The following is a 27,204-nucleotide window of genomic DNA, read 5'->3' as shown; positions in this document are numbered from 1 at the left end:
ACAGAGGCAGAGGACATGACGCTGCAAGAGGTTTCTTTTTCTCCCCTACTAATCAGTTTTGTCAGATCACGTTATTTGGAAGGAGAAGCAATAGAAAACAAATTTACGTGACTAACATCACGACAGGGCCAAACGGCTGCCTCAAGTTCTGTGGCAACAGTGCTTTAAGGTCGAGCAGCGCTTACACAGCACATGACACAATGGCAAGGAGTGCATCATTACATTTAACATCTTTTTAACATCTCACACTCACACACAGTGTCATGCTTACAAAGAAACAGCAAACTTGTTGGGTGCGTCACCATTGAAATTATCTTGAAAATCTGAATTGCGTTATACAATCACCTGCCATTCTGTTAAGTACACCTCACCGTCTTCAGAACGAGGTCCTCTGCCATCGATAAAGCATTTATCACCCAGAGAACTGCCTATTACTGAACCTCTCCGTGCCTAAATGAATCAAATTGCTGTCACGTGGCTGATACCCGCATTAACAAGCAGATGGATAGGTGTACCTAACAAAATGACTGATAAATGTGTAATAAAGACATCTTTTGAAACTGAAAGTGGCAAATACCTGCGATAATTCAACAAGGTCAACTGTAATAAAACTGAGGTGATGATGTAGGTATAGTAGCGTGTTTACGGAGCGGAATACATTCTTACCCCTTGGTTTCCATTAAATCTTATCAATGGCGATGATGACAGGACCTGTGAAAAGAAACAAAAAGATTAATTAACGTCAGCCAAGTTACCACAAACACCTTTTGTTTTTTAATTAACTGCTCATGTATGGATATTAAAACTGTTCCGTGAGGGCAAAAATGTGATTTTGAAACCGTCAGCAGTAGATTAAATGGTAACAAAGTAAAGCCATCATCATTTCCGTCCTTTGTCTTTAGAAAAGATACCAGACACTTTGCTAGCTCCTGTACCTGACCCGGGTGAAATCTGTTTATTCCAGTGTAAATGAACTGTGATAGATGGGGAAGACTGAAAAATCCGCCCAGCGTTGGAGAAGCAGAAGCAGTCACGGGTGTAAATGAGGAAGAACAAGAACAGTAAAAAAAAAAAAGAAGCTGCCTGCAATCATGTGGTCACCTTATGGCTCAAGTAGACAAAACAGAAGAGAACTTTTAAAAAGGCATGCTATGTGCCGCAGACCACAAACACGTATGGATTCGTTTTTATGCTGAAGAGTTGATGGTCACATCAAAGGTACTGAAAGCAGTAACGCACGAACACCAGAAATAAACCAGAACAGACCATTTCACACTTTCTAACAAAAAAGACGTGAGCGAGACAACCCATTTAATATCACAAAATTAAAGTGACAAAATTGTGACCTCCCACAAGCAGCAATAAGTTTGTAAACACGGGAAAAGCAGCACAGAACAGAGTTTCCAGAATTATTTCAAGGGAAACTGCATTTCCTCACGAGTCCATTTCTTATAAATTTTAATTCTTTCAGTTTAACGATTCTCAAAAAAGTGGAAAAAAAAACAAACAAACATTCCCGGACTTGGGGGATTTAAAAAATAAAAATAAAAATTAATAATAATACTACTACATGTGCATTCTTAAAACAAATCTGGTGCTGACGCTAAGACAAAGCAGGGAGCGGCACAGAAAGCCAAACTTAATCAATCAGCAGTTTGCTTCAACCTAAACTGAACCTTTGACAGTGCCGGTAGCTCCAGATGAAGCCTTTTTGGGGCGTCAGCCTCACAATTACAGGTACTGTGGGTACTGTAAGTACCGTTAAACATTTAAACAGCACTTTGGCTTTTCTGATGCTGCTTTAGTGGATTAAATGTGATCAAGTGAGAGTACTAAAAAGTTCAAGAGAGGGTAAGCCTATTAAAGACACAACATGCTTTGTATTCTTGCCTGATCCTGACCCAGAGATCTAGCACTTGCATATAAAGATAACAGAGTTGCTATTCTGTGTGGTTTCACTTAAATTTCATTTTATTTTTTAATTTCAGGCCTTAATAGTATGGACCACATTTCTAGCATAACGGCCGGTGCAGAACGACTGCACGTCTCTACCCATTATAAGCCTACTGGGAGGAACTCTTGAAGCTTTCTGAACTGATTGGTTTCTGGCATATTTCTTATGGACAAAGTTGATTGGCTATGCCTCAGACGCTAGTGAGGATGGTCTCTGCCTATCCAACTACCTTTGGAAAAGCCCACAAACTATTCTGATGGTCATCAAACCACATTTTGATATATACACCATGGTGACGAACTCATCATGAAGGGTACTGAAAGAGTTCAAATACAAAAAAAACCGGTCTGTATAAAATTGTGGGAAATTTTTTTCCCACCTTAGTAAAAGCTCTCCAATGATTTTATGGTGTTTATGTGTTTATGGTGTCACTAGTTTAAAGGTCTTCTTTAATACTGTAAAAATGTTCATTTTGTGGATTTTTTGGTCCTATTTAGAGCTAAACAGCAGACAGATACGTTTTAGCGTATGGTTAACTCTTCTTTGACAAGCCTCTACAGCGAGACCACACAGCTCCATCCTTTACACATCAGATCTAGTTTTAAACTACGACGATTGCAAAATAATCAGCTCGACATTTGAAAATCACCAGTGTGACGTTACTTCAGCTACGAAGATCCTTTATGTGCTACCTGGCTTATATGCCTTTAATGTTAGGCTTGTGACATGCCCATGCATACTCTGACATGTGCCTGAAAAGGTTTACATTACTCCTGCAACGCTCGCTGTCCAATCACAGCACACACACCTGTGCAACGTCCTTAATTCCTTCCAAGAAATGCTGGACCTTTGGAGCAGGTTTAGACAAATGCTACAACCATTACATTAGTTAATGCACCTTATTAGTTTAACTGTTTTTACACATAAAAATTGGTTGAAAGAACTATTTAAAAATTAATTAATTAATTAATTAAAGGGCATAATCAACTGCAACATTAAACTGTACTGAACCATCCTGAATGACTTAATCGTTCAAATAAAGCCGGGACTTTCTCCATTCATTTCTGTAATCCACACACACACACACACAACTATCCCTGCTAAAACGATCATCGAGTCTGCTGTAAAGCTGATTTATAATTATTGCTTAATAGCTCAGCTGGGAGTGCTGGACTCAAAGAAACTGTTCTGATGATCCAAAATAGAAGTGTGTTAAATACCTTTTGCCACACCCTTTAATTTCCCTTCCCTTAACCGCAGCCTGTAAGATTCAACGGCGTCTGAAAAACAGCCTGGGCACACATTAAGTTGTGATGTGTGGCACCTTCCTGACAGACAGCCATCTGCCATGTTCAGTTCTGCCAAAGAGTTCTTCCTGTTAAAAGGAAGTTTTTCCTTCCCACTGTTGCCAAGTGCTTGCTCATAATGGGTCACCTGATTGTTGGGGTCTCTGCATTACTGTAGGGTCTTTACCTTACAACATAAAGCACCTTGAGGTGACTGTTGTTGTGATTTGATGCTATTTAACTGAACTGTACTGAATGCGGAAAAAGAATGCAGTCTTTCCAGAACTGGTTTCTGGTAACAGCTTTAAAAGCCTAGCTTAACCTCGCTGTGTGTTCACTGTTTACTAATTAAACATAATGCACTGTAAAAAAAAGAAAAAAAGAAAAAGAAAAAGAAAGACTGCTACTTGAAGCAGCAGTGTCTCAGAGACTCTAGTTCTATTATTTGAAGTTAAAGACTTTGTTGCGGAACAAAGGGAATGAAGCGAAGTAATCCTGGCAAAGCAACTCTGCTTAAACTCAAAAGAAATTGCAGGGCAGCAGAAAGGAGATGGAGGAAAAATAAAAATAATATCAACCATCAAATATTTTCCGAGCAACTTAAAATGTACAATAATACATTAAGGAAGTCAAGAAATTCATACTTCGCCAAAATAATCAGTATTAACAAAAATAATCCCAAGGTCCTCTTTTCCACCATAGATCATTTATTTAACCCTGATTTTAAAAGCTCCAAAAGAACCCCCACAGACTTGCTCTGTGAGCAGTTTGCAGACCACTTCAGGGGAAAGATCAGCGCCATCAGATCTGATATTTTATCTAATCGCGATATGATTGTAAACACATCTGAGGGCTCGATTGTACCTGAGGAGACACTGGACAGCTTTGTCCTGGTTAATGCTGAGAACTTTCAGAAGGTTTTCTCCACAGTGAGACCCACCACATGTCTTTTAGATCCAATTCCTTCTTCACGCTTTAAAACACTTTATGGATTTTTTGAGGCTGAGCTTTTATACATGATGAATTGCTCTCTTCAGTTGGGTGTCTTCCCTGCTGCCTTTAAAACGGCGGTGGTGAGGCCCCTTCTGAAGAAGAGCAATTTGGATTGTAATGATTTTAATAACTACAGACCTGTATCCAACTTACCATTTTTAAGTAAAGTCTTAGAAAAACTTGTTTTTACTCAGATTACTGATTTTCTCAATGATAGACAGATCCTGGAGATATTCCAGTCTGGATTTAGGGTGAACCACAGCACAGAGACGGCTCTCCTAAAGGTTTTAAATGATCTTAGATGTAACTGGGACGCCCAAAAGCTCTCAGTCCTGGTGCTACTGGATCTAAGCGCAGCCTTTGATACAGTAGACCACGCTATTCTTTTAAACAGACTAAAACACATGGTGGGCCTCTCTGGTGCTGTACACAACTGGTTCACTTCCTATCTCTCTGACAGATCTTTTATGGTGAGTATGGATACATGCTCCTCTAAGATCCATAAAATGACATGTGGTGTGCCTCAAGGGTCGGTTCTAGGCCCTGTACTTTTTAATTTGTATATGTTGCCTCTCGGCAGTGTCATCAGGAGGCATGGAGTGAACTTCCACAGTTACGCTGATGACACGCAGCTGTACATCTCCGTGTCTCCTGATGACACCAGACCAATGGATGCCCTTTTTAACTGTATCTTGGATATAAGATCTTGGATGGCAGAAAACTTTTTACAGCTTAACCAGGACAAAACTGAAGTTTTAATTGTCGGTCCTGAGGCTCAGAGAGAGAAACTCTTGTCTAAATTAGAGGCATTTTCACTATGTCCTTCGCTACAAGTGAAAAACCTGGGTGTTATTTTTGACTCTGAGCTTGGTTTTATCCCACATGTTAAACATGTAACCAAAATTGGATTTTATCATCTAAAAAATATAGCCAGAGTCCGCCCTATTCTCTCTCGGGCCAACACGGAGATGCTGATGCATGCTTTTATTACCAGTCGCATTGATTACTGTAATGCCCTGCTCTCTGGTCTTCCTAAGAAGAATATTTCAACTTTACAACTCTTGCAAAACTCGGCAGCTCGTGTGCTGACGAAGACCAGAGGGCGGGCCCACATTACACCGGTTTTAGAATCGCTGCACTGGCTCCCCGTGTGTTTCAGGATCGATTTTAAAGTTCTTTTATTGGTTTTTAAATGTCTTAATGGTCTTGGGCCTTCTTATCTCTCAGATCTGCTTTTACCATACGAACCCTCGCGGACCCTGAGGTCCTCTGGTACTGGCCTTTTGATAGTCCCTAAAGTCAGGACACATACTCACGGAGAGGCAGCTTTTCAGTGGTATGGTCCTCGTCTGTGGAACAGCCTGCCGGAGGAGCTCAGGGCCGCAGAGAACGTACATGTTTTTAAGAACAGGCTCAAGACCCACCTTTTTAATTTAGCTTTTACTTAGCGTTTATTTATTTTTTATGCTTATTTATTCTATCCTGTTATTCTATTATTAATTTAGGATTTACCTAATATTTCTTGATTTTATTCTTATTCATTTTTTAATCTTCTTACTCTATTTATATTTATATTGTATCCTGTTCTTATTTATTTTATCATTTTACCCTGTATACATCGTATTGCGTCATATCTCCAGTGTTTCCTCGGAGGGCGCTCTCTGCACCGGGGCTGTTATTGACCGTGGCTGCTGGGTCTCTGGGGTCCTCTCAGCCTGGTTGGGGGGCTCCTTTGCCTCCCTCCGGCTGTGTGCCCAGCCCGGAGGCTGCGGTCTGTGACCGGCTCCCGGTGCAGACGGCTCTCTGTTATGTTTCCTCACTTGGCTCATGCGAGCCCAGCCCAATTTTTACTCTTTAAGTGTGCGCGTGTGTGTATGTGTGTGTGGGTGGGGGTGGGGGGATATATGTGTATTGAGAGTGTGGGGAGTGAGTTGGAGGGTGGGGTGGGCTGCTTTTAACTATGTAAAGCACTTTGTGCTACATTTTTTCTGTATGAAAAGTGCTTTATAAATAAAGATTGATTGATTGATTGATTATACTGTACTAAACTCATAATATTAGAAACCAAAAGAAAGGAAGAAGAGAGGGGGAAAAAAAGAAAATAAAAAAAGCACAGCCTATCCGGGGACACCACACCTTTCATGGAGCCAGGCTCCCCGGTCTCCCCCCTGCAATGTTTAACGCAGCACCAGTTTTAGCACCCTATGCCCTCCCCCTCCCAGCAATGCTAACATACTGCTACCCTCAGCCTGTTCGTTTGAATGGGCTGCTGACATGTCACTATTCTCTGGGACCTGAGCCCAGAACGTTCCACAGAGCTAACCTTGGGGACACAGTACAGCTCCTGGCCTCAGACTGAGCATGCGGATGTCCCCACACAGTGCCTACTAGCAAGGAAATGAGGACCAGCAGGGACTTGGTGCCAAAGAGCTAATGAAGAAACTAAAAATCTAAAAATCTGTCAAAATGAAAGCTTAACTTCTGAGTGCTTATTTTCCCCCTATAGTATTAAAAAAAAAAAAAGCTAATGATGATTTAAAACTTGATTTTCAAAAAGAATGTAGAACGAGTCCTTTTCAACTGTAACGTACGATTGATGGCCAGCTTTGAAGCGACATCCACATCCACAACACAAACACAATACATCGCTAACGGAGTGCTACTTCACATTACCGCCGCTTCTGTTTTGGACGTGCAGAGAAGCAGAACACGGACTAACTTTTGCCTGTCTTCACACCTCATCAGTCACTGCAGAAAAGTGTTCAAATCTAACCACATGTGCTCATTTCTAAAGAAAGAGGAGGGGGAGGAGGTCAAACGCTTTTTATGTTATAACCTCAACTGGGGCACACCTGATTTTAGTACAGCTCCGTTTTGCACTGCATCAGAGTATTACTCAGTCAGAATGGAGTCTCTCATACATTATGCAATGTTTACATCCAATAGTTAGGGAGTATCAGACACTATGTGAAAAACAATTCATGAAAAACATCTTTTCAAATCTGATTTCCAAACATTAGATCAAGTAATTGCAAATTAAGAGTTGGGGTAAAGAAGGCTTAGCTCCTTTTATTGACGCCACAGCTTTTGACTGCATTAGACATCCTCAGAAGTTATCCAATTTGTCAATGATCAGTTCAGATATTTATTCAGTGAGAAGTCCTCAGCATGCTTATAATTTGCAATTGTCCTCCTTAAAAGGAAAAACAACAGTAAACCCTGACCTGAGCTTTTAAGATCTTGTTAGTGAGATTTTGGTATTTCCTAATCAAACCTTGCTCAGAGTTACCAAACATTTCATTAAACACATCATTAGCCTGCTTGGCCACAATCTTTTTAAAAGCTTAATAACAAAAATCTAAAGGGGTTCCTGACTATTAATGTGACAGGGTCAAAAACTAGATGGCACACAGGAAATTACCACTCAGATTAACGCAGAAACTATGTGAATTTGATTAGTTACACAAGTGCAACTCTCCAACAATGCAGACTGCAGGGGAAGTAAAGGCATGTCTTTGTTTGGTTGTGAATGTGCACAGGAATAGCCAGGACTAAATCCCCATGGGTAGGACTGCAGTCAGGTGTTTAGTTGCATCACTGTCACACTTTTAAGGTGCTCCACCTGTCTAGGATTTCAGAGGTGGAAAGAGCACTATGTGCCATGTACTCTGCAGGGGTAAACTGGTACTGGGTGTTCCTAGTCATAATACGAAGTGTGCGTGCATTTCTGCAGTGCTTCTTTTGCGTGTCTAAACCCTGAAAATAGACGTGGCAGCACAATAGCACACACGTATAATTGGGCTAACTCTGTGTTCCATTTACTGTAAGATCTTCACCTCTAGAAGGAAACCCTTTGAAGGGTTTTAAGTTTTCCATCTTTTGATTCAGAGCTTCTTTTGATCGCGTGCTTGAATTGAAGCATTACTTTAGCCCTGCAACAAAGAAATGGTGCACACATAATCTGCACATGGCATCTGACAGGTTTTTTTGTTTTTTTTGTTTTTGTTTTTTAAACATACGCTTATGGCACAACAATTTAAAAACAAAACAAAACACAAGACTACGCCTTGTGTCACCCTAAGCTTTTATTCTGTTTAATTACTACATGCATGTAAAACTTGAGTATAAAAACAGAAAGCAGTCTCATTACAAAGAGAGACATTTCTCTGAAAACTGAAGTGAGCAAAACAAACTAAACTCATTTAAGATCTTAATAGAAGTTCTTCAAATAGTCTTCTTCTTCTAAGGCCTTGACAAAAGTGATGTGAAAGTGGAGACTCAGCAGGCATTCAGAGGCTCCAGAAGAGCAAAAACAAGCAAATGGGCAAAACAGTAAGTTTACCAATTATGCAGAAAATGTTTCATTTGTCATTATAAACCTTTTACACACTTAAGACCATTAAGCTGGGCTGAATTCCCTGGACTGATAACTAAGATTTGATTTTTTTATTTTTTTTTTATTTTTTTAAATAAACAGGATCATTAGTAGTAGCTGGACTTTTTAATTAGTGCAACAATATGAACACTCAGGTTGTGCTGAAGACTGGTCGCCGCATCTCACACCATGTTGATACAGCCAGCAACAAACCACATGTTAGATTTTTTTAAATACTGAGATTACTAGTGTAGCAATAAGAGAGCTTCCTGCAGTAAGTTAATGAAATCTTATGATAATAGTGTTGCAAATTGAACACTATGAAATATGGAACCAACGGTGATTATAGTACCAGTGTGCAGGGAGTTCAGAGAACAGGTCTACAAAAATTAAAATGGTAAAAACGTGGTAATTCTCACGTTTAAGGTCATCGCCTCTGGCATTTCCTGACAGTTTTCCAGCCTGGGTGATATTTTTAGATCCCTGGAAATCCCTTTATGACCACTTGGGCTGTGACCTCTATTTCACCACGAACTTCAACTTCTCTTTCACACTGACCTGAATTTGTACAATGGATCATTACTGGTGATGAGAGGTGGGCTTCCAGCTTTGTTTGAGAAGTTTTACAATTTCCAAGCAGGAATCCAGGGATTAATGCAGATGCGCAGTTTTGAGGGGATCTCATAGAACTCCAAACAGACAGCTATACAAATCACCATGGTTCCGCAATACTTCACTTAGAAAATGCACAGCTGTACACTCACTGGACACTTTATTTGGTATACCTTGCAAATACTAGCTTGTACCGTGTTTTACGTTGAGACAGGCCTTTGTGGCAGAGATTCAACCATACTCAGACCAGCCCATCTGGCACCAGCAACCATGTTCACAGTCACTTAAATCACATTTCCACCCATTTGGATCCAATCAATTAATCTATTATTTGTCAAAATTGCCCGTACACGTTGCGTGTTACGCGTAGGACTCAGGTAGTATTATGCTTAACACGTAGTACACCCAGTTTGAACTTCAGCACACTATCTTGACCACATCTGTGTGCAGTACATTCAATACATGTTTTTAATAATGCTGCATCATTGGTGAAGAGTAAAAACAGCTGGACAACCCTCCGTACAGCTTTGTGACAACTTAACCACTGCCATGCAAACCACATTTGCACTGTTCTTCGTTTCCTGGCTTTTAAAAGTAATCTGTCCGTGATCTTACAGTAATATATTGAGTTTGGGAAGTAGCAATGATGGTGGGAGGTAGCTCAGAGCTACTTATTTAAATTAAAAAAAAAAAAAAAAAAAAAAGTGTAAGAAATGAATGTACCTCATTTGTGCAACCGACCTGTGAACTGTGCAGTAGGGGTGCAACGATACACAAAATTCACGGTTCGGTTCAATATTTTGGTGTCACGGTTCGATATTTTTTCGATACAAAAAAAAAAAAACATGTTTATGCCTTTTTAATTTGTCATTTATTAAAATTATAAATATATATTTTAACTCAAAAGTACAGTTTCTAAATTTAATGTTGCTGAAACAACAAAATAAAATAAAAAAATAAATCTGACCGAGAAATCACTCATCTTTAGAAAAGAGTTTATTACAGAGAAATGGCTCTTTCCAAAATAAAAGCTATACTATACGCTTCTTCTGGGCTATATACTCAGCAGCATATTAAACATATTAGGTCCCCATAAGGAGAATCATGTGCTTGTTGTTTTTGTCTGCTTCCACTTGTCTTTTGCACTAGGATGATGTCGGCGTAAATGTGCAGTGATATTCGTTGTGTTCCCACTAGTGCTGTCAGCGTTAATCTCGTTAAAATTACATTAACGCCATAACGTGGCAAATCTCCTTTAACGAGTTACCGCGGATTGCCCCGTGCGTGGGGCTGGACGGCGTCAACATGTTAACAAGCTAAGTGCGCTAACGCACTAGTTCCCACCAATTGAGCATTGCGTGGCACATCCGACATACTGTTTTACTTTTGTCCATGACGTGCTTACCATCAGGGTCATGCTTCACATGAAAACCAAGATCGTTCCAAACGCCAGATCTGAATTAGGGTGGGGGAGGTTCAGTTTCAGGTAGCGTTGAGGCAGCTTAGCTTCTGTCTTGCTAGCTTGCGCTCCGCTCAGTGGATCTGCACTCGACAGTGCAGCCTAGGCAGAGTAGTCGAACGCAGATCCACTGAGCGCTCAACACAGACAGCATCGTCAGAAGAAAAGTTGATAAAATAAATAAAAAAATTTGTATTGTTCAATACATATGCGTACCGAACCGAAAGCACTGTATCGAACGGTTCAATATCGATACGAGTATTGTTGCACCCCTACTGTGAAGCCTGTTAATTTTAATCTGTGTGACCTGATCTTTGAGCTAGCACATGCAAAGTGTAATCACTGTCCAGTGTATGTAGTTGAGCTACATTGACACCCTACAGATGGAAAAATTCAGTTTTCTTACTCCAACAGCATCGGAGGTCCAACACGAGAATAATTATTGTGTGTGTTCCAACCTGCTTTCTGAGGTAGAAACACACACAAGGATAGACGTGAACATAAAAGAGGAATCTCCTTTCAAACTCAGTCTTTTCAAATGTGGAAAAGCCTGCATTGAATTGGCAGATATTTCTTCAAGGTCCAGCCTAATTCAGGTTTTCTGAATTGATGAAGCAGTCTTTCATGTATTACGTCTGGGCATTTATTCTTTATTGCTACAACCCACTGAGCGAAGTAACACCTTTAAAAACGAAGGTTATGTGTGAATAAAACTCAAATGTGCATATAATTTGTTCTGGCGCCACAGTCACACTACTCATTTGTGCCTATTTTAAGCATTTATGATGCTCCACGTATGATTAAAAATTAAAAGACCAAACCATGACCCATGCACTGACTGAGCTCTTGGAAAGGACATACCAGGTCATGGAGACATTGTCACTTGTGGTAACCTTGCCACAGGGCACAGGAACACCATGACATTTAGAGTCGTATTTGGCCTTAGTGGTTATGGTCATCTCTTGCAGTGTCCCATGCTCTGCTGAAACTGAGGAGTAAGCATTCCTTAAATAACCGTAGCGCTGGCATTAGCCAACTGGATTCATGCAACAAAATCCCCACCCAGGTTCTGTTACCTCCCCTACCGTTCCCATAAGGTCTGAGACGGGGTTAGGTGGCCAAGCCCCCAGCTTACTTACAACTTCCTTAGATACAAGTGCTTTAATTCAGAATTTGTCACCGTTAAAACTTATGCTCACAGATGAAAAACAACAGAAAGGGTGTCAATTTTTCACCCATGATGGAGAAACTCAAAAGTTCTTTATCTAGAGAAGAAATTTAAGCTCTGGACAACAATTTGAGCAATTCAACAACTTTCTATCCTGACAATTCCGAAGGCAAAACATGCTTTCGGTTACACGTATCAGACAAATGCCACTTTAGGTTATGAAGAACTAGACTTAACGGAGCGCACTCACATCTCATACAACTCTTTATAAAGTTCAGGACTTCAAGCGAATAAAATGTGGAATATACTGCACATAAATCCAGACCATAGATCATCACGGGACTGATGCCAGCACTGATGTTTGTCCTCATGAATACAAAATTCATTCTTTTCCTCTCACTACAACACAAATAACTTGTCAATACCACTGGGACTAGCTACCCCTCACCAGTATTCCTGGTTTAAGTTATTATCATGCCAAATGTTTGTAAAATCTATCATTACTGAACGAAGCTTGGTTCCCTGTGCAGATACTGTGTGAAAGTCTTCAAGTCATTACACCTCATGACAGTGGTGTAAAAGTGAATTAGAAGTGAGTTTGTCTTTAAGACGAAGGTCAATTGGGCATTTCTATTGTCAAAACAGAGGTGTGAGTTGGGTCTGTGTGCATGAGAGAGCACGCACCTGTATGGGGGCTTCTGGACAAAAGGCTGTCTCTTTGATGGATGGACATGTTAAGTTTTAGATCTTTTGAGATAGGAAAAAAACCTAAAACCCCCAAGTACTATTTCAGCACACTAGTCAAGCTGTTTTTTCCTAGTACTGTGCTATAAAAGTCATGCAGACATAATTCAAAACTTATCTGTACTCTCCATAACCTTCAGCTCAGTGATGCCGGGTAGCCTTACTCATTTCCTTGCTTATGTCACAGCTAGTAGGAAGAAAGAAAAAAAAAGCGAGTGAGTCTCTGCTGGCAGTCCCGTAGCAGAAGCTCCAGTTCACCATGTCCTCAGACGTACCAAGAAAAACCCCCACCTGACAGTCACGTCTCATTCAGCCAGCAGTGCAACAAGACATGCTTTATTAGACTAATACAGCATCTAAATGAACTGAATCAGCTTTCCGTCTGGTCCCGTGTTTTGTATTTTGTTAGCTTACAGAGGAATGTGATCAATAAGCCTTTAAAAATTTCTTGCTCTCCCACAAAGCAAAGCGTGTAGTGACTTCACTATGACACAATTAAGAGTTCACCTCTCTTCCTCTACCAGCTCACCCCAGCAGTTGGGTGCCAGCCAATGTTAGAACAATCAGGAACTCTAAGGGGGGAAAAAGCAACAATGAAGGCAATTTAGGCTCAGGTTTGAGGCAGTGGCATGAGTGATAGGGATGTTTCTGAGAAACAACAGCAGAGATGGACCATACGGACCAAAGGGAGCGTAAACTGCACATAGCTTCAGTCTCAGATGATCCTGTTGATTTCTTTTTATTCAAATGAAGGCAGAGTTCTTATATTTATGACCTAATGAAAACTGATAACAGCCAACCACAGGCAAATAAGAATCCCCAAACTGACGTCAGTCCAACAACTCTCACCACAATTTATGGCATGTGAATGTAGGAAGGCAGGGTCTTCAGTTGAGAAGAGCACCGCTCCTGAGCCCCAGTGTTAGCCTTTGTTTGGATTTCATTCCAGTGCTTTTAAATATGTAAAGCTCTCATTTGTGTAATTAACACAGCAGACACCAACATTACTAACATTATAAGACTGATTATCTTCTTTAGAGGACACACGTGCACACCTATGCAGGACTGTTCTGTGTCACATGGGTGGTTTAATAATCTCTCATCATCTGTCCAATGAACCTGTTGAAGTCATAAAAACAGTGCTTAACTGCCTCTGCAGTCCTGTGCTTATTGGCATATAGCAATCCCAAAACTAAGCAAGAGCTCAGAACCTGCCGACCTCAGAGATGCCGCTCAACACAAAAAGTTTGAATGCGAATCGTGAACCGTTGAGCCCGCCAAGAGTCAACATCCCCACAATGAGGCAGCAAAGTTTCTATCACCTTACTACTCCAAAACCATTCACTTCTCTATATCGTCCACACATCTGATTAGTCAGTAGCACAGTCATTCAAACTGTGAGTAAGGGTTAAGTCAAATAACAGGGAAAGAGGTCAGGATAATCTCACAATGAGCTATACGAGTTTAGCAACACGTCTGCACGTCAGTTCAAGGGCCACTTTCAGGAGAGCATCTTCTGGATTGTGAAACAAGTTTTCAATTCCTCTGACATCCATGTTATCAAAGGAAACTTCCAGCTGACCAATTTCCTGTGTACTCTGAGTCGTTTAATGCAAATTTGAGCCTTTGCAGATTGGATGAGCACTGGGCAGCAGTTTATCCTCAAAGCTCTGCCAGTTCAGTGTTTGGAGCCCATTTCGGGAGGTAGCAACGACCAGCTGCCTCCTAAGGGAATTTCTAGTCCCACAGTTAAGACAGTGTTACCAAATCAGTAAGCAATGGCACTCTGTGACCTCCCACAGCTCATAGAAAACTGCCATAACGTTCATCTGGCCAACGAACGTACTAGAAGGGCAGCGGTTCTCCCCACTGGTGGGTTATAGAGTCATGTTATTGGGAAAAATACATGTGGAAAATTTATCTTGGTTGTCAAACAGAAGAGTTTGACATCCACCGTGGAACAGGCACAGGACACAGACGGAGCTGTGAGGAGAGCATTTTCTTAGATTAATGGTTTAATTTACTCTGACCGATAAAAAGTTAAAAATCAAATAAATTGCCAGATATTTTCTGGCAGGTTCACCCATCGATAACCATAATAATCAGTTAATTTAGCCTTTCTGCCAAATAAATACCAAGTGTTCCACAGTTTTAACAATTTGCTTGACTAATCTAACATATTCATATCTGCAATGAACTCTCACCTTAAAGTTTTGTTTTTCTAACCTGCACCCCTGGGAAATATCAGGAAGGCATGATTAAACGCTAAAGCTTAAGATCTGCGAGATAATAATAAGTTTCTGCCTCCTTCACGAGACTGGAGGCAGATGCCAGATGATGAAAGTTTTCATGGGAAGCAGTCAGGCTGGTAACAGCAGTGGACAATCGGTATGGCACGTTTTCAGCGGGTAACGTAAGAAAGCTCACATGGCATGTGTTTTGATAAAATTGTGGCCAAATGCACTGCTAACAGATCTCTAAATCACAACACCAAAGTCCTAAATGATCATCATTTCCTAATATAACCATCACAGATACCTTCTAATGCTCATTCCTTCCATGTGCCTTGTATTTGATTAGGCAGACCTCTTCCTACAACTAGTGGCCACCCAGTTACCTGTCACAGTTTACTGTTGTGGATTGTCAGCTGCAGTCCTGCTATACACAGCCACTGAAGCTGGAGATAAGGCCCTTTCCTCCTGGCCTGTCAGCTTTTCCCTGTCAAATATTTATAGAAGCTGAAACGTTAGATGGCCACCATCAGACTTAAAGCTGTGGACACAAGAAGCCGAGTAAGAGCAAAAAGCAACCCAGAAACCCACGAGCTGAATCTAGTGTCCAGTAACTTCAGACAATGTCTAAAGCTGTAAACTGAACATGATGAGCATTTACTGGATGTGAGGAGGGGGGTTGGGTAAAAAAAAAATGCCCATGTTTCGCATGAATACCGAGTGCTTTTTCAAAGTATTCACTGCCGAGCCAAGGCTTTGAGAGAGGTAACAGCTTAAAGTGAGCGGACAGGGCTCAGATAACCGACGGCACCAGACACCCTCATGTGTGGGCAGTTTGATGGCTAGTTTAGCTAGCAAGGTTTGCCCCCACCACCACCCCACTCCCCCCCCCCCAAAAAAAAAAAAAACAGGAGAGAAATGACAGGGGTACCAAACTTTCTGGAAACATCTGTACACGCGCCATAAATGACTAATTTTCACTGATAATTCTTCTACGTTATAAAAGACGTATTTAAGCAAGACAAGTGGCCGATACCAAGTTTACACAGAGAGGCTGAAACAACGCGATGAAGTAAGCGGGCTGCGGGTCCAGTGGCACCGGGCTGGAGTGAGGGGTGTCTGGGTGTAGCTACAAAAACACGGAAAACCCACCGAGCACTCGGCCACAGCCGGGGCTCGCTAAACTACACGCTCATCAAACCGAACCGGCCGTGGACCTCAGCGTGAAGGCAGGCGGAGCGGGGACCGACCTCCCTCCGCCTGTCACAGCCGCCAGCACGGACTTCGGGAGCCGACCGGGACGGCACGGAACCGAAAAGGCGCCGCTTACCCTGCTGCTCTGGTAGGCTTCGAACGCCTTCAGCGCGCTGTCAGTGAGTTTGACGTGAAACACGGAGACATTGCTGCCGTTGCTCACTCTTCCACAGGACAGTCCGTAACACTGCTCCTCCTTCAGCGCCGCCATCTTGCTCTCGCTCCCACCACCACGCGCACGGACGCGCTCTGCCGTAAACCGAGAAGTCCCGGTGCTTTTCAATGAATATGCAGCAACGAGCCGGGGAGCGAGGAAGCCCCGTGGGCAAAGCCCGAGTGTCTGCTCAGAAATAATAACGACGACGACGATGATATTGATGATGATGATGATGATACTTTACAGCGTCACACCTGTGTTGCTTTTATAAGTTTGGTAACTGAGCGATGTTAAATTGTTTCAATATTTTGAACACTTAAAACTAATTGATATTTTAGATTACTTTGATTTTTTTTTCCTGGATATTTTGTAATTATGTCATTTTATTAACGACTGAAAAATATACACTGACTATATGAGCCAGCACTGCCCAGCAGAAACGCGTAGGCAGAGGGAAACTATAGGTCATCAGATTACGTCAGCGAAACGTCAATGTCTGAAGGCAAGAACACACACACCATGATGGTTTGGGTATAGTCACAACACCCGAGAATGTCCGCTTGTAAACCAATAAAACATGGACAGTGACTCTATCTCTGATTTAATTCATTTAACTGTCTCTGTGATGTTTTGGCTTCATGCTGAGAACGAGCACTCCAGATGTGTTGATCGAGAAGGAGCTTCACCATGTCTTGGAGAGGAGATGAGTGTCCTCATGCAGTGTGATCCTGCATGAGGAAGTCAGGAGTGACTGTATGTGAGAGAGGTGCAGGACATGTACAAGGAGCAGGTGGAGGTATGTACCGGAGAGAAGCGGAATAAAAGTCAAGAACAAGAGAGAATACCTGTGTGTGATTGGGAGGCGGATCAGCACAAGAGAGGTATAGAAGTGAGTGTAAGCAGGGTGATTTTGGTTTATAAGCTGGTAGAGAGCTGCTGTGATGAAAGAAGTACAGGAAATAAGTCCAACAGAGGGACAGCTCAGAGTCAGAGAGATGAGGTGGTTTGCACATGTGCAAAGGAAGGAGTGGATATCCTGGACAGAGGATGATAAAGATGTAGCTGCCAGGCAGGAGGAAAAGATCAGCCCAGAGGAGGATCATGGATGTAGGGAAGGAGAACATGCAGAGGGCTGGTGTGACGAAGTAAGATGCTTGGATAGGAGGAGATGCTAAGGGGAACCTCAGAATGGAGCTGCCCAACTATGACTGACTTAGAAAAGCAGAAGAAAACAGGCAGATGATCTGGAGCATGTTCTCCACGTTCTCTATTAAAAGACATGGATGCAGCAGAGCAGCTGCGGTCCTTTTATGAATCAGTGCAACAGTCGATATCTGTGAAACACAACTGCAGAAAGTGACACAAAGGAAACCGTAGTCTCATGACCGACATGTTTTATTGGGATCAATACAAAATTAACAAATGCATGGAATGGCATAATTACTTTAATCAGCAAGTGTTACGAGTCGATGCGGCTACCAGCTACTCTGATGAAAGCACAGATTTACTGGAGTCGCATTTACTCTAGGTAGGAAAGCAGTAAAATAAATTAACACCAAATGGAACTTAATTTAAGGCAAACTACACAAAAAAATTACAAAGGTGGAAAAAAACAAACCCACGCACGCACTCAACATGGCCTTCAGAGAATCATCCTTCAACATTTGGTCTTAATTGTGATACTGAGGTATAATTTACTGAAAATGAAAAATAAACTCCACTTTCACCCATCTGCTGAGAAATTACCTGTACCGTACTCTGCTGTCACTTTAAAGGGAAAAACTGCATCTCAATTAGGGGAAAATATATATTATATACATCTACATTTCTCTTTTTCTGGCGGTTGAATGATGGTACACATGACAGAGCATGAATAAATCTCCTGGTTTTAAAATGTAATCCCGCAGTCATGTGCTAAATAATGTATGCTGCCTCTGATTGTTGCTTTCCCTCTGCTTTCGGAGAGGTGTCTGCGTTACCTGCGACTCTTCGTGAGGCGTTTCTCACTCGCAGGCTCCTTCGTAGTTCCTAATGACGTGGGCACAATTTTAAGACCATCTCTCTGCACCCCCACAAACTTCAGCGTACACCCACCAACTTAAACATATCCAAAGACTGCAGTACTGCTCTACAGGTGTTTCAATAATAGTGTGTATGTGTGTAGAATCAGTACAAAGGGTCACAGAGGTAGTGCACAATGTAGAGCATCATTAGAAACGTGTGTGTGTGCGCCATTAGAAAGTGAAATTGTGTCTCTTGCATAATAAATATTACTTCAAATGCACAATCTGACACTGAACTATAGCAACAAATGGTAACATTTCACAGCAGCTGATTTCTTTTTTCTTAAATCTATTTTTACACTTTTCGCTTCAGCGTTCCGATAATCGCTTTGAACTACCAGACTGGAAAAACGATGGCAGCAAAAGAAAAGATTCAAAACGACAGATATTATTAAACCTACACATTTACAAGGTTGGAATTACATCTCCCATATTACATCATTACCGATGACGTCGAATTTGTCACAAAGTTCTCAAACATAGCAGAGAGGAGAGAGTGACGGCGAAGAGGCAACTGACCGACTGACATTTCCACCTCCTTTGACCAAAGGTCAGAAGGCACTGCCAGATGTGCTTTTGTGTTTCGGCTGGCCCGCTGCGTGGGACTGGTCAGGCCGTCGCTACAGGTTCGCATCAATTTCTAGCAGCTATGACAACAGATAAGGCTACGCCGCCGATGGCTACTGCAGTGGCGCCAAAAAGCCACTTCCAGCTGAGACCCTGGGGAAACAGAAGTAGAGTGCATGTTAAGCAAGTCGAATGATTTGTTGACTCACTGAAAAGCTCAAACAAACAAAACTCCACATCCTGTTTTATTGGTAATACTGATTAAGTCTGAACCACAGGTTTAACTCCGTGTTTTAGCGACAGTCTCACCCATGAAGACTTGGCGCGTGGTTTCTGCGTGCTGCTGTTATCAGAGTGGTTACCGAGCATCTTCTTATACATGGCCTGCTCTGCTCCCCGCTGCTCCGAGTGCTTCTTCACCAGCTTGGAGAGCTCAGCGTGGATCGTCTGCACACAACAGGCGAGACAATTAGACGATTCAAAGCTGCTCTTCAGTCTAGCACACCTGCTGACGTGCAGGACACGCAGCCGGAGTGCCGATTTCTGCGTCCCACGTACGTCAGGACGACGATAAGCAGAAAACACAGCTTTGCAAGAGAAATACGACCAATATTTTTCAGTACTGATGAAATACTTAACATAATCGAATCCTGGTGAAACATGAAATTTGATTTGTGTATGCATGTTTTTGTCTTCCAAGAAATCATTTTGCCCACATGGTGACAATTATTCCAGGATATGGGTCTAGTTATTGTTCCAGGATGGTCTGCTACATGAGTCACTTGCTAGTGACTAAGCAAACTAGCTTTTTCAGACACAAAAACTTTTTCTGCTTAGTAAAACAACCTGATCAAAGATTGAGTTTACAGTAATGTTCACTTAACCGTGTATTCTGTCTGTGGAAATGTTTCAACACAAAGGATTTGTCAGTTTCCACCTAAGACGCCGCAATGGCACCATCAACCGCTCACCAAAGACACAAAACTGACAGATGACTAACTTGTCCCTGAGAGAAATGATAAGGGTAAACTAAACATCCTGTTCTAGGAGCACATGTGTCCAAACGCTGTGCTGAGACGTTCGAAGGCCGTCTAAATTGGACCAGTCATATCCACATGTCATTTCAAAAAAAGTAAATAGACAGGAAAATCATCTCTCACGCATCCGAGTTTGAGATGGGGGTGTGAATGGCTGACACCATGTCTATTAGAGAAGAGGACGACAGTGCGTCATCCTGTCACTTCATACGCCTGCGCCTGTCCAAGACCGCCTCATTTATTATAACGAGAGTGCCGCGGTATTGTTGACGCTTCTTGCTGTTAGAACACGGGTTATTTAAGGAGTCTTTTCAGTTTTTGTGGCATATTTTAGCATTAAAAAGGGAAATATAGCACCAAATTAGAAACATGGTGACACACAATGATGACTCTTATGAAATCTGAATTCTCCCCCCCCAGTTTGATTCAGTTTCTTAATCTACTTTGTTTTTAAATGTAGCTTTGGTACGTTTCATTTTAATACCTCTGGTTTATTCCATTTGCTACACCTCTGTACTTGTTTCAGATTTGCAGATATCAGACATTTAGCTGCATTTCTCCAACTACTCTCAAAGGCCCATTAACTTAGCAATTCACCCGAGCCACAGAAACACTCCATTATACTTGCACTGTGTGTGTTGGCTGAAAAGAGGTTTGCAGGCCATGTGCTGTTTGACAGATTTGTGTAGGACTGAAGTGGGGAGTTCTGGGCACAAGCACCAAGTTGCTGCAGCTTACAGCTGATCCAAGAAGCCCACACGTTTAGACGAGTTTCGTCAAACGGCCTCGCGTTGCCAAAGAACCACGTATACCCGGCTGTATAAGCAGAACAGAAACACTTTATGTGCTGGATGTGAGTAGAACCTATTCAGATCAACAATCTGGAGACGGACCCCTTAAATTGATCAATTGGCTCTAAAAATAGAGATACTTTACCCTATAGCCCCATCTGCTGGCCATAGGAACACAGTTATTTGTCAACACCACAACATGTAGCCATGTTGATTAGCACTGTTGCTCCAGGTACTCTGGATTCCCCTCACAGTCCAAAGTAACTGGTGATGCTGAACTGCCCATAGGTGTGAATGTGGGTGTGAACGCTCGTCTGTCTCCGTGTTAGGCCTGCGACAGACTGGCCACCTGTCTACCCCGCCTCTTTCCCTTCATGTAGCTGAGATAGCGCTCACCCAACCGCCCGCAGGACCCTGATAAAGATAAGAGAAAGAATGGATGGCCAAAAATACCTTGTTGCTTGGTTCCAGTTTAAGTGCCTTCCTTAAAGTCTGGATGGCGTCTGTGAATTCACCTTGCAAGGCCAGCACCTAAAGCAAAGACAGGTACCCGTGAATAAGAGAACCAACGAGTTTACTGACAGAAGGAAACCGAAAGCACGAGAGCTACGCGCACCTTGCCCATGCGGAAAAGTGCCTTTATGTTGTCTGGCTGGTGTTCGAGTGCTGACACGCAGGACTTGAGCGCTGCATCGTAGTGGTCCAGTTTCAGCTGAGAAGCAGCCATGTTGTTTAGACACTTCACTTTCACATCCAAAAGCCCCTCTTCCTCCTCGGGGGTGATGTCAACTACAGCAGGAACAAAAGAAGAAGTTAAAAAAAAAAAAAAAAAAGAACAGTGCAAGTTATTATTCAAATGGTGCGTCATTACATTAGAGGAACACTGGTTAAGCTGATAATGTCTTTTCACTACAACAGCCAAATCCAAATTTACAGGAATGCATCGTCAACGTGAGCATCGGCAGATCTCACCTTTAGAACTAGACTCCGTTATCTGCAGGGCAATGCTATACGAATTGACAGCAAAGGCGTAGTCTCCGCGCTGATAATGGGCATTGCCCCGCTCTCTCTTTTGGCTGGCCAGGGCAATCTTCTCCGCAGGGGGTAGCAGCTCCAGGTCTGGAGCATCAGTAGCTTCCAGCAGTTTCACTTCTAGGGACAGCTCAGCATTTGCAGGAACTGCAGGTTCAAGACTACAAAGGGAAAGACAAACAATCAGAGGCAGGGTTTAAGAGAGTAAAAGTCAACAATCACTGGATTACACAGGAAACAGGACCTGTCACATGTCCCTGCATAGAACGAAAAACCGTTTTTGTCCAGTAAAAAGTAGGTTTAGCTTTTTAAAATGTAGTGCTTGGATGCGTTTTTTTTTTAAATCGACATTTAAGTCTGCATTAGAGATTAGCTTAACCTGTGCACAGAGCCGTCCAGGTTTGCTTCAGCGTTTGGAGATGTATTTCTTTAGGCGTCCTGATGATGGATCACTTACATTTCTAAAAAGATGCTTAAAAAATAAAATAAAAAAATCTCCACAGAACAGCAGCCTCTGGCAGCAATATTAAAACTGCTGAATGAAGGGTAGTTTGGTCCGAGGAAAGAAACCACTGCACTTTTCTACATAATGAAAAGAGAAAAATCCTGCAGTGCAGAGGAGCACTACGACTTTCCTTCAATTTTCAGCTCATATGAAAGTTAGGAACTTCATTATGATCACAATGTAGCACTGCATCAAAGACGCACATAATCAAATGAAGAAAAAAAAAAAAAAAAAAACCAACCTAAAAATGTTCTGAAATAAAAACATGGACTTCTTTACGAACTGAAGACCAGCAGTGACGGGTACAGCATCACTCTTCTCACTCGCTCCCTCTCTTTTTTATTAACACACACAAGTGTGGAAGAGCATTTTCATTCATCGAGTACTTTTTACATTGTGATATTACTATGTTTTCTTATATAAAAGTATTCTGCAGCTATTGAAAACATTACATTAAAGTTTACAAGCAGTAATTAGATACATCCACAGTCAGACGATTAACCACTGCTGCGTTCGCGAGTCTAAAAATACTCTCAGGTTTAATGAATGCGCAGCATCAATAAAGCGTTTCTTTGAGATGCCACCAGCTACCGGGCAGACAACAACGCCTCTCTGTGTCTCTCTTGAGATGGGCGATATAAACAAAAATCAGAAAGATGAGAGCTGCACAAACCAGTGTGACTCTGCAGCTCTGTGGGGAATGACGGGGTGTGCAGTGCCATGAAAAAAGTATTTCCCCCTTCCCAATGTATTATTTATTTGCATATCTGTCACATTTCAATGCTTCAGATTAAATTAATTGGGGGGGGGGGGGTATCCAAACCTACCTGCCCTGTGTGAAAAAGTAACTGCTCCCCTTGTGAAATGATAAATGAACTGTGGCCTGATCACTGTCAGAGCTGCTGAATCACTTCAATAGAAGCTGTCTGACAAAGTGACGCAGGCTAAAAGATCTAAAGAAACAGCTGAGAAACAAAGTCACTGACATCCATCAGTCTGGAAAAGATTACAGAGACATTTCTGAGGCTCTGGGACTCCAGTGAACCACAGTGAGATCCATTTTCCGCACATGGAGAAACTGGGAACGGTGCTGAACCTTCACAGGAGTGACCAGCCTACCAAAATACACCCAGGAGGTCACAGAAGAACCAGAACAACAAGGCCAGAGGTCATGACTCAACCATAAGAAAGAGACTGGGCAAAAATGGCCTTCATGGGAGAGTCCAAGGAGAACACCACTGCTGACCAAGAAGATCACAAAGGCTCGTCTCACATCTGCCAACAAACAGCGGGATGATCCCAGAGACTCCTGGGAAAATCTTCTGACTGATGAGACAGAAGCTGAACTTTCTGGAAGGTTTGAGTCCTGTTACATCTGCATCAGACTAACAGCGTTTCATAAAGAGAACATCCCAGCAGCAGGTGGACACAGTGGTGGTAGTGTGATGGTCTGGGGGGCTCTGCTGCTCCAGGACGTCTCGCTGTAACTGAGGAAACCATGAATTCTGCTCCATACCAGAAGGAGGATGTCCGCAAATCACTTCATGTCCCGAAGCTTAAGCGAAATCAAGCAGCAGAGCAATGATCCAAACAGCAGCAAGTCCACCTCTGATTGGCTCAGAAAGACTAAATGAATGTTTTGGAGTGTCCAGGTCAAAGTCTGGACTTAAATCAGACTGTGCTGCTTCAGCGGGACCTTAAACAGCCGTTCATGCTGGAAAACCCTCCAATGTGTCTGAATTAAAGCATTTCTGCAAAGAAGAGTGGGCTAAAGTTCCTCCACAGTGACGTGAAAGACTCACTGAAGGCATCACAAATGCCTGGTGGTGGAACAGCCAGTTATCAGGTTTAGGGGGTAATTACTTTTTGATTTTTGTTGTTTGATTGTTGGGTTTTCCCTGTTCCTGTTACAATATTAAATCACTATGAGATTATTATTGTTATGCATTATTGTAGAAGGATTCCTCTGTTTTAATTGGTTAATTTAAAGCTCTTTATAAACCATTTTGTAACCTCTAACTAGAACCACACCAATAGATCGGCTAATATTAGCTATGTGCCGATACGGCCTTATCGGCCACGATAACCCTCACTTAACTCTAAAAACTGTTGTGAGAAACGGTGGTACAAGCCAAGACCTGTGCTCTCCAAAGTGTGATCAGAAAGTCACTAAAGCTTCATTAGATAAGTGGACAAGACAGAGAACTGAAACCCACTTTTAAATGAATTAGCATTGTGAGAAGGCCATTATTAAACTTTGATACAAAAAGTTTAAAAATAACAACATGCAAAAACAGCCTCAAACACTTCCTTACCTTCCTCTGGCACCATATGCATATTTGGCATCAGTCTGGATGAGCGCCTCCTCTCCCAGCGCCATGAGCTGGACTGTCAGATCCAGTGCCTGAAAAGGAGAAAAGCTCTCTTGAGAAAATTAAGGAATCACACATGAAGTGTGCAAATTCCACACACAAACCTCTGCAAAGGGCATTAATAAACTAATCTAACAGGTCTTTACCTGGATTACATCACCATCTCCCAAAGTGAAAGCGAAATCAGGCTTCTCCTCTACTAAAGTCCCGTCCACCAGGCTCGTTTTAAGACGGATTTTCACATTCTGTCCTTTCTGTGGTCGACTGTCTCGCCCTTCGCCTTCCTTCAGGACTTTTTTCTTCAACTGCCCATTACCTGGAATTAGACACGGTCACATGTATTACAACACTGACCACTGTCCATATCAGGCTCAATGCCCATCACTAATCAAGGAAAGTGCAGCACAGCCTACACTGCTGTGGAGCACATCATGGGTCCTACATACCCAAAACATCCAGCCATTCATCGACTTGACCTGTAGGGTCGGGGTCAGCGTTTGCATTTTCTGAATTTGTGGGTTTCACCTTCCCTTCCCCGGCATCTTCCAGAGGAGGCGGCTCGTCGTCGTCAATGTCTTCCTCATCTAAAACCTCGAAGTCTTCTCCGCTGTCCAACAGCGACGTTTTGCTGTTCTTCTTTGCTGATTGCGCATTATCGTGGCTATCCGACTCCATAATCTCCTCTCTGTCAGTCATTAGCAGACCCCTCTGGTAAAAAAAAAAAAAGAAAAAAAAGACGGGAGACAACGTCAAAAATGATCCTTTGCCTAACTCTTAATGTGTGTGCCCTCCCAAAACACGGATTCCAATTCAGATTAAAGCCCAAAAACAGTGTTTAAAGATCCCCTGTCAGTCACACACCACTGAGCTTGTTACAGGCTAACAGCACTAAAATAAAACCTGCTTTCGCTCTGAATCGATCGGGATTATTGATCGATTTTAGCGTGACGTGATGCGATTTCACCTCAACATTACATGTTAACTGTTGTTCTACAGCAAGAAAGCCAACCACACGTTTCCAGAAGTTTCTAACAAGTTGCCCTGCTGTCATGTGTTCCCACACGGATGGCAGGCTGCTGCTAGCACACGTTAGCCGAGGATGTACAGCTAGCTAGCTGCTAGTTGTCAGCATTAAATTAGCAATTTTTTTACTGTCTCTGAGTGTTTATCACTGCTTATACCGATCCCCGATGGAGTGAGTCAGAGTTAGGGATTTTATAATAAAAAGCCTGTATCAAAATAACCGGACACTTACCCTGAAATTGTCTGTGAAGAGCCGTGTTTTGGTTCTGAGCAGTCTCCTTTAGCTCGCAGTGCTGAAGTTAGGTTGCTGTTGGGGAACATGAAGCCAGTGAGACCTGGATGTGTCGCTGCATACCAATATCAACCTGACTTCGCCACGATCTGTTAACAGCCCCAAGCAGGCTGCTTCCTGTTAACCTTGAGACCCTGCACGTTTATTGGATGTTTCATGCTTATTCATAATTTACCTCAGAGGCAGCGATGTACGCCTGCAGCTGCTATTTGTAATGATAAAATGACTTATTTTTGCTAGTTTAAAACACAGATGAACACACTGAAAGCTAAGAACACTCAAAATGTATTAAATTAAAAACAAAACAGTTTGTATCAGTGATTTAAGGGGTGAATTTACACATGAAGACTTTGTGTGCAGCTCTCTAATGTTTTGATTTATTCTGAATAAGGATTTTAAAACTGTGATTTACATATTCACAATGGCTAGACATGCGTTTCATCCAAACACAAATAAACAATGCTGATGTAAAGTTTTCCAGGAAAAAGATGTTTCCAGTGGAAATATGTTTTTACTGATTAACATCATCACAACCAAGCAAAAGTCTTGAGTCACCCCTCGGGCTTGGTTAATGGGAAATAACTGCAGCACCTTATTCAAACATGTAGAAAACATAGATGGAAATACAGTACAGAAGAGGCTTTAAAGAATTTGGTATGACCACCTATATTCTTCAACACAGCCTGGATTCTCTTGAATGAATCATCTGTAGTCAATGTCAAAAGAAAAACGTAGAAAATTCTTCAGAAAGCCCGCAGGACTATTGCTCAAGCGCAATTTCAAAATATGATAAAAGCCCAGCTCGTTGGAAGCAAAATATGAAGAAACGAGGGATGACTCAAGAGCGATTGCCCGAGACTATATGGAAGATGAGTTAAATGAGCGCTAAGAGGGAGAGAGAGTCAAACAACAAGGAAAAATCAAATGACATTTATTATTGATGCATTGTTTCTTTTTTGATAAGCAAATTATCTGTTTTTCTTTCAGTCTAAAGAAACTTTACAATATAAAGAAACATACAAAGAACATCTTTATTACCTACACAAGACGCCTAAGTCCCTAAGACAAGATTCTGAACTATCCTACCATGAAATACAAAGCAAACCCAAGAGACAGACTGCTTCATATTGAATACTGCCGTGTCATCAGAAAGGACCGTGAACGGTACAGGAGAATCGTTAAACGCCCTTACCCCGATTCCCCACCCCTCCCCGTCTCAATACAACCCCTCCGCCCAACCAGCAAATCTTCCTAATGGTACAGTATTATACATCACAATAGAAGTACAG

General features: G+C 42.1%; 2 protein-coding genes across 2 annotated transcripts in view; both read right to left on the bottom strand.

Moving 5' to 3' along the window:
• ell (elongation factor RNA polymerase II) overlaps positions 1-16,301 on the bottom strand; it is a 36,716-nt gene extending 20,415 nt beyond the window's left edge. Inside the window, exons 1-2 of the mRNA XM_085348619.1 lie at positions 16,153-16,301; positions 667-711 (exon numbers count right to left, since the gene is read on the bottom strand). Of these exons, the coding sequence (XP_085204745.1) occupies positions 667-711; positions 16,153-16,287 (180 nt within the window). The 5' untranslated portion in view covers positions 16,288-16,301. The remainder of the gene's footprint in view (positions 1-666; positions 712-16,152) is intronic.
• A 1,317-nt stretch (positions 16,302-17,618) lies between these two features.
• Positions 17,619-25,936, bottom strand: fkbp8 (FKBP prolyl isomerase 8). The gene is made up of 9 exons (XM_085347663.1): positions 25,856-25,936; positions 25,047-25,308; positions 24,747-24,916; positions 24,544-24,632; positions 21,664-21,884; positions 21,308-21,480; positions 21,145-21,222; positions 19,173-19,310; positions 17,619-19,016 (listed from the first exon to the last, which is right to left on the bottom strand). The coding sequence occupies exons 2-9, from the start codon at positions 25,294-25,296 to the stop codon at positions 18,930-18,932; spliced, it is 1,206 nt and encodes a 401-aa protein (XP_085203789.1). The 5' UTR covers positions 25,297-25,308; positions 25,856-25,936; the 3' UTR covers positions 17,619-18,929.
• Positions 25,937-27,204: the final 1,268 nt, after the last annotated feature.

The sequence above is a fragment of the Diplotaxodon limnothrissa genome, linkage group LG23, assembly GCF_057381915.1.
Source record: "Diplotaxodon limnothrissa isolate DT_005_m linkage group LG23, D_limnothrissa_male_GT1.1, whole genome shotgun sequence".
In the NCBI taxonomy this organism is placed as follows: Eukaryota; Metazoa; Chordata; class Actinopteri; order Cichliformes; family Cichlidae; genus Diplotaxodon; species Diplotaxodon limnothrissa.
This window is presented reverse-complemented; position numbering and strand designations above follow the sequence as displayed.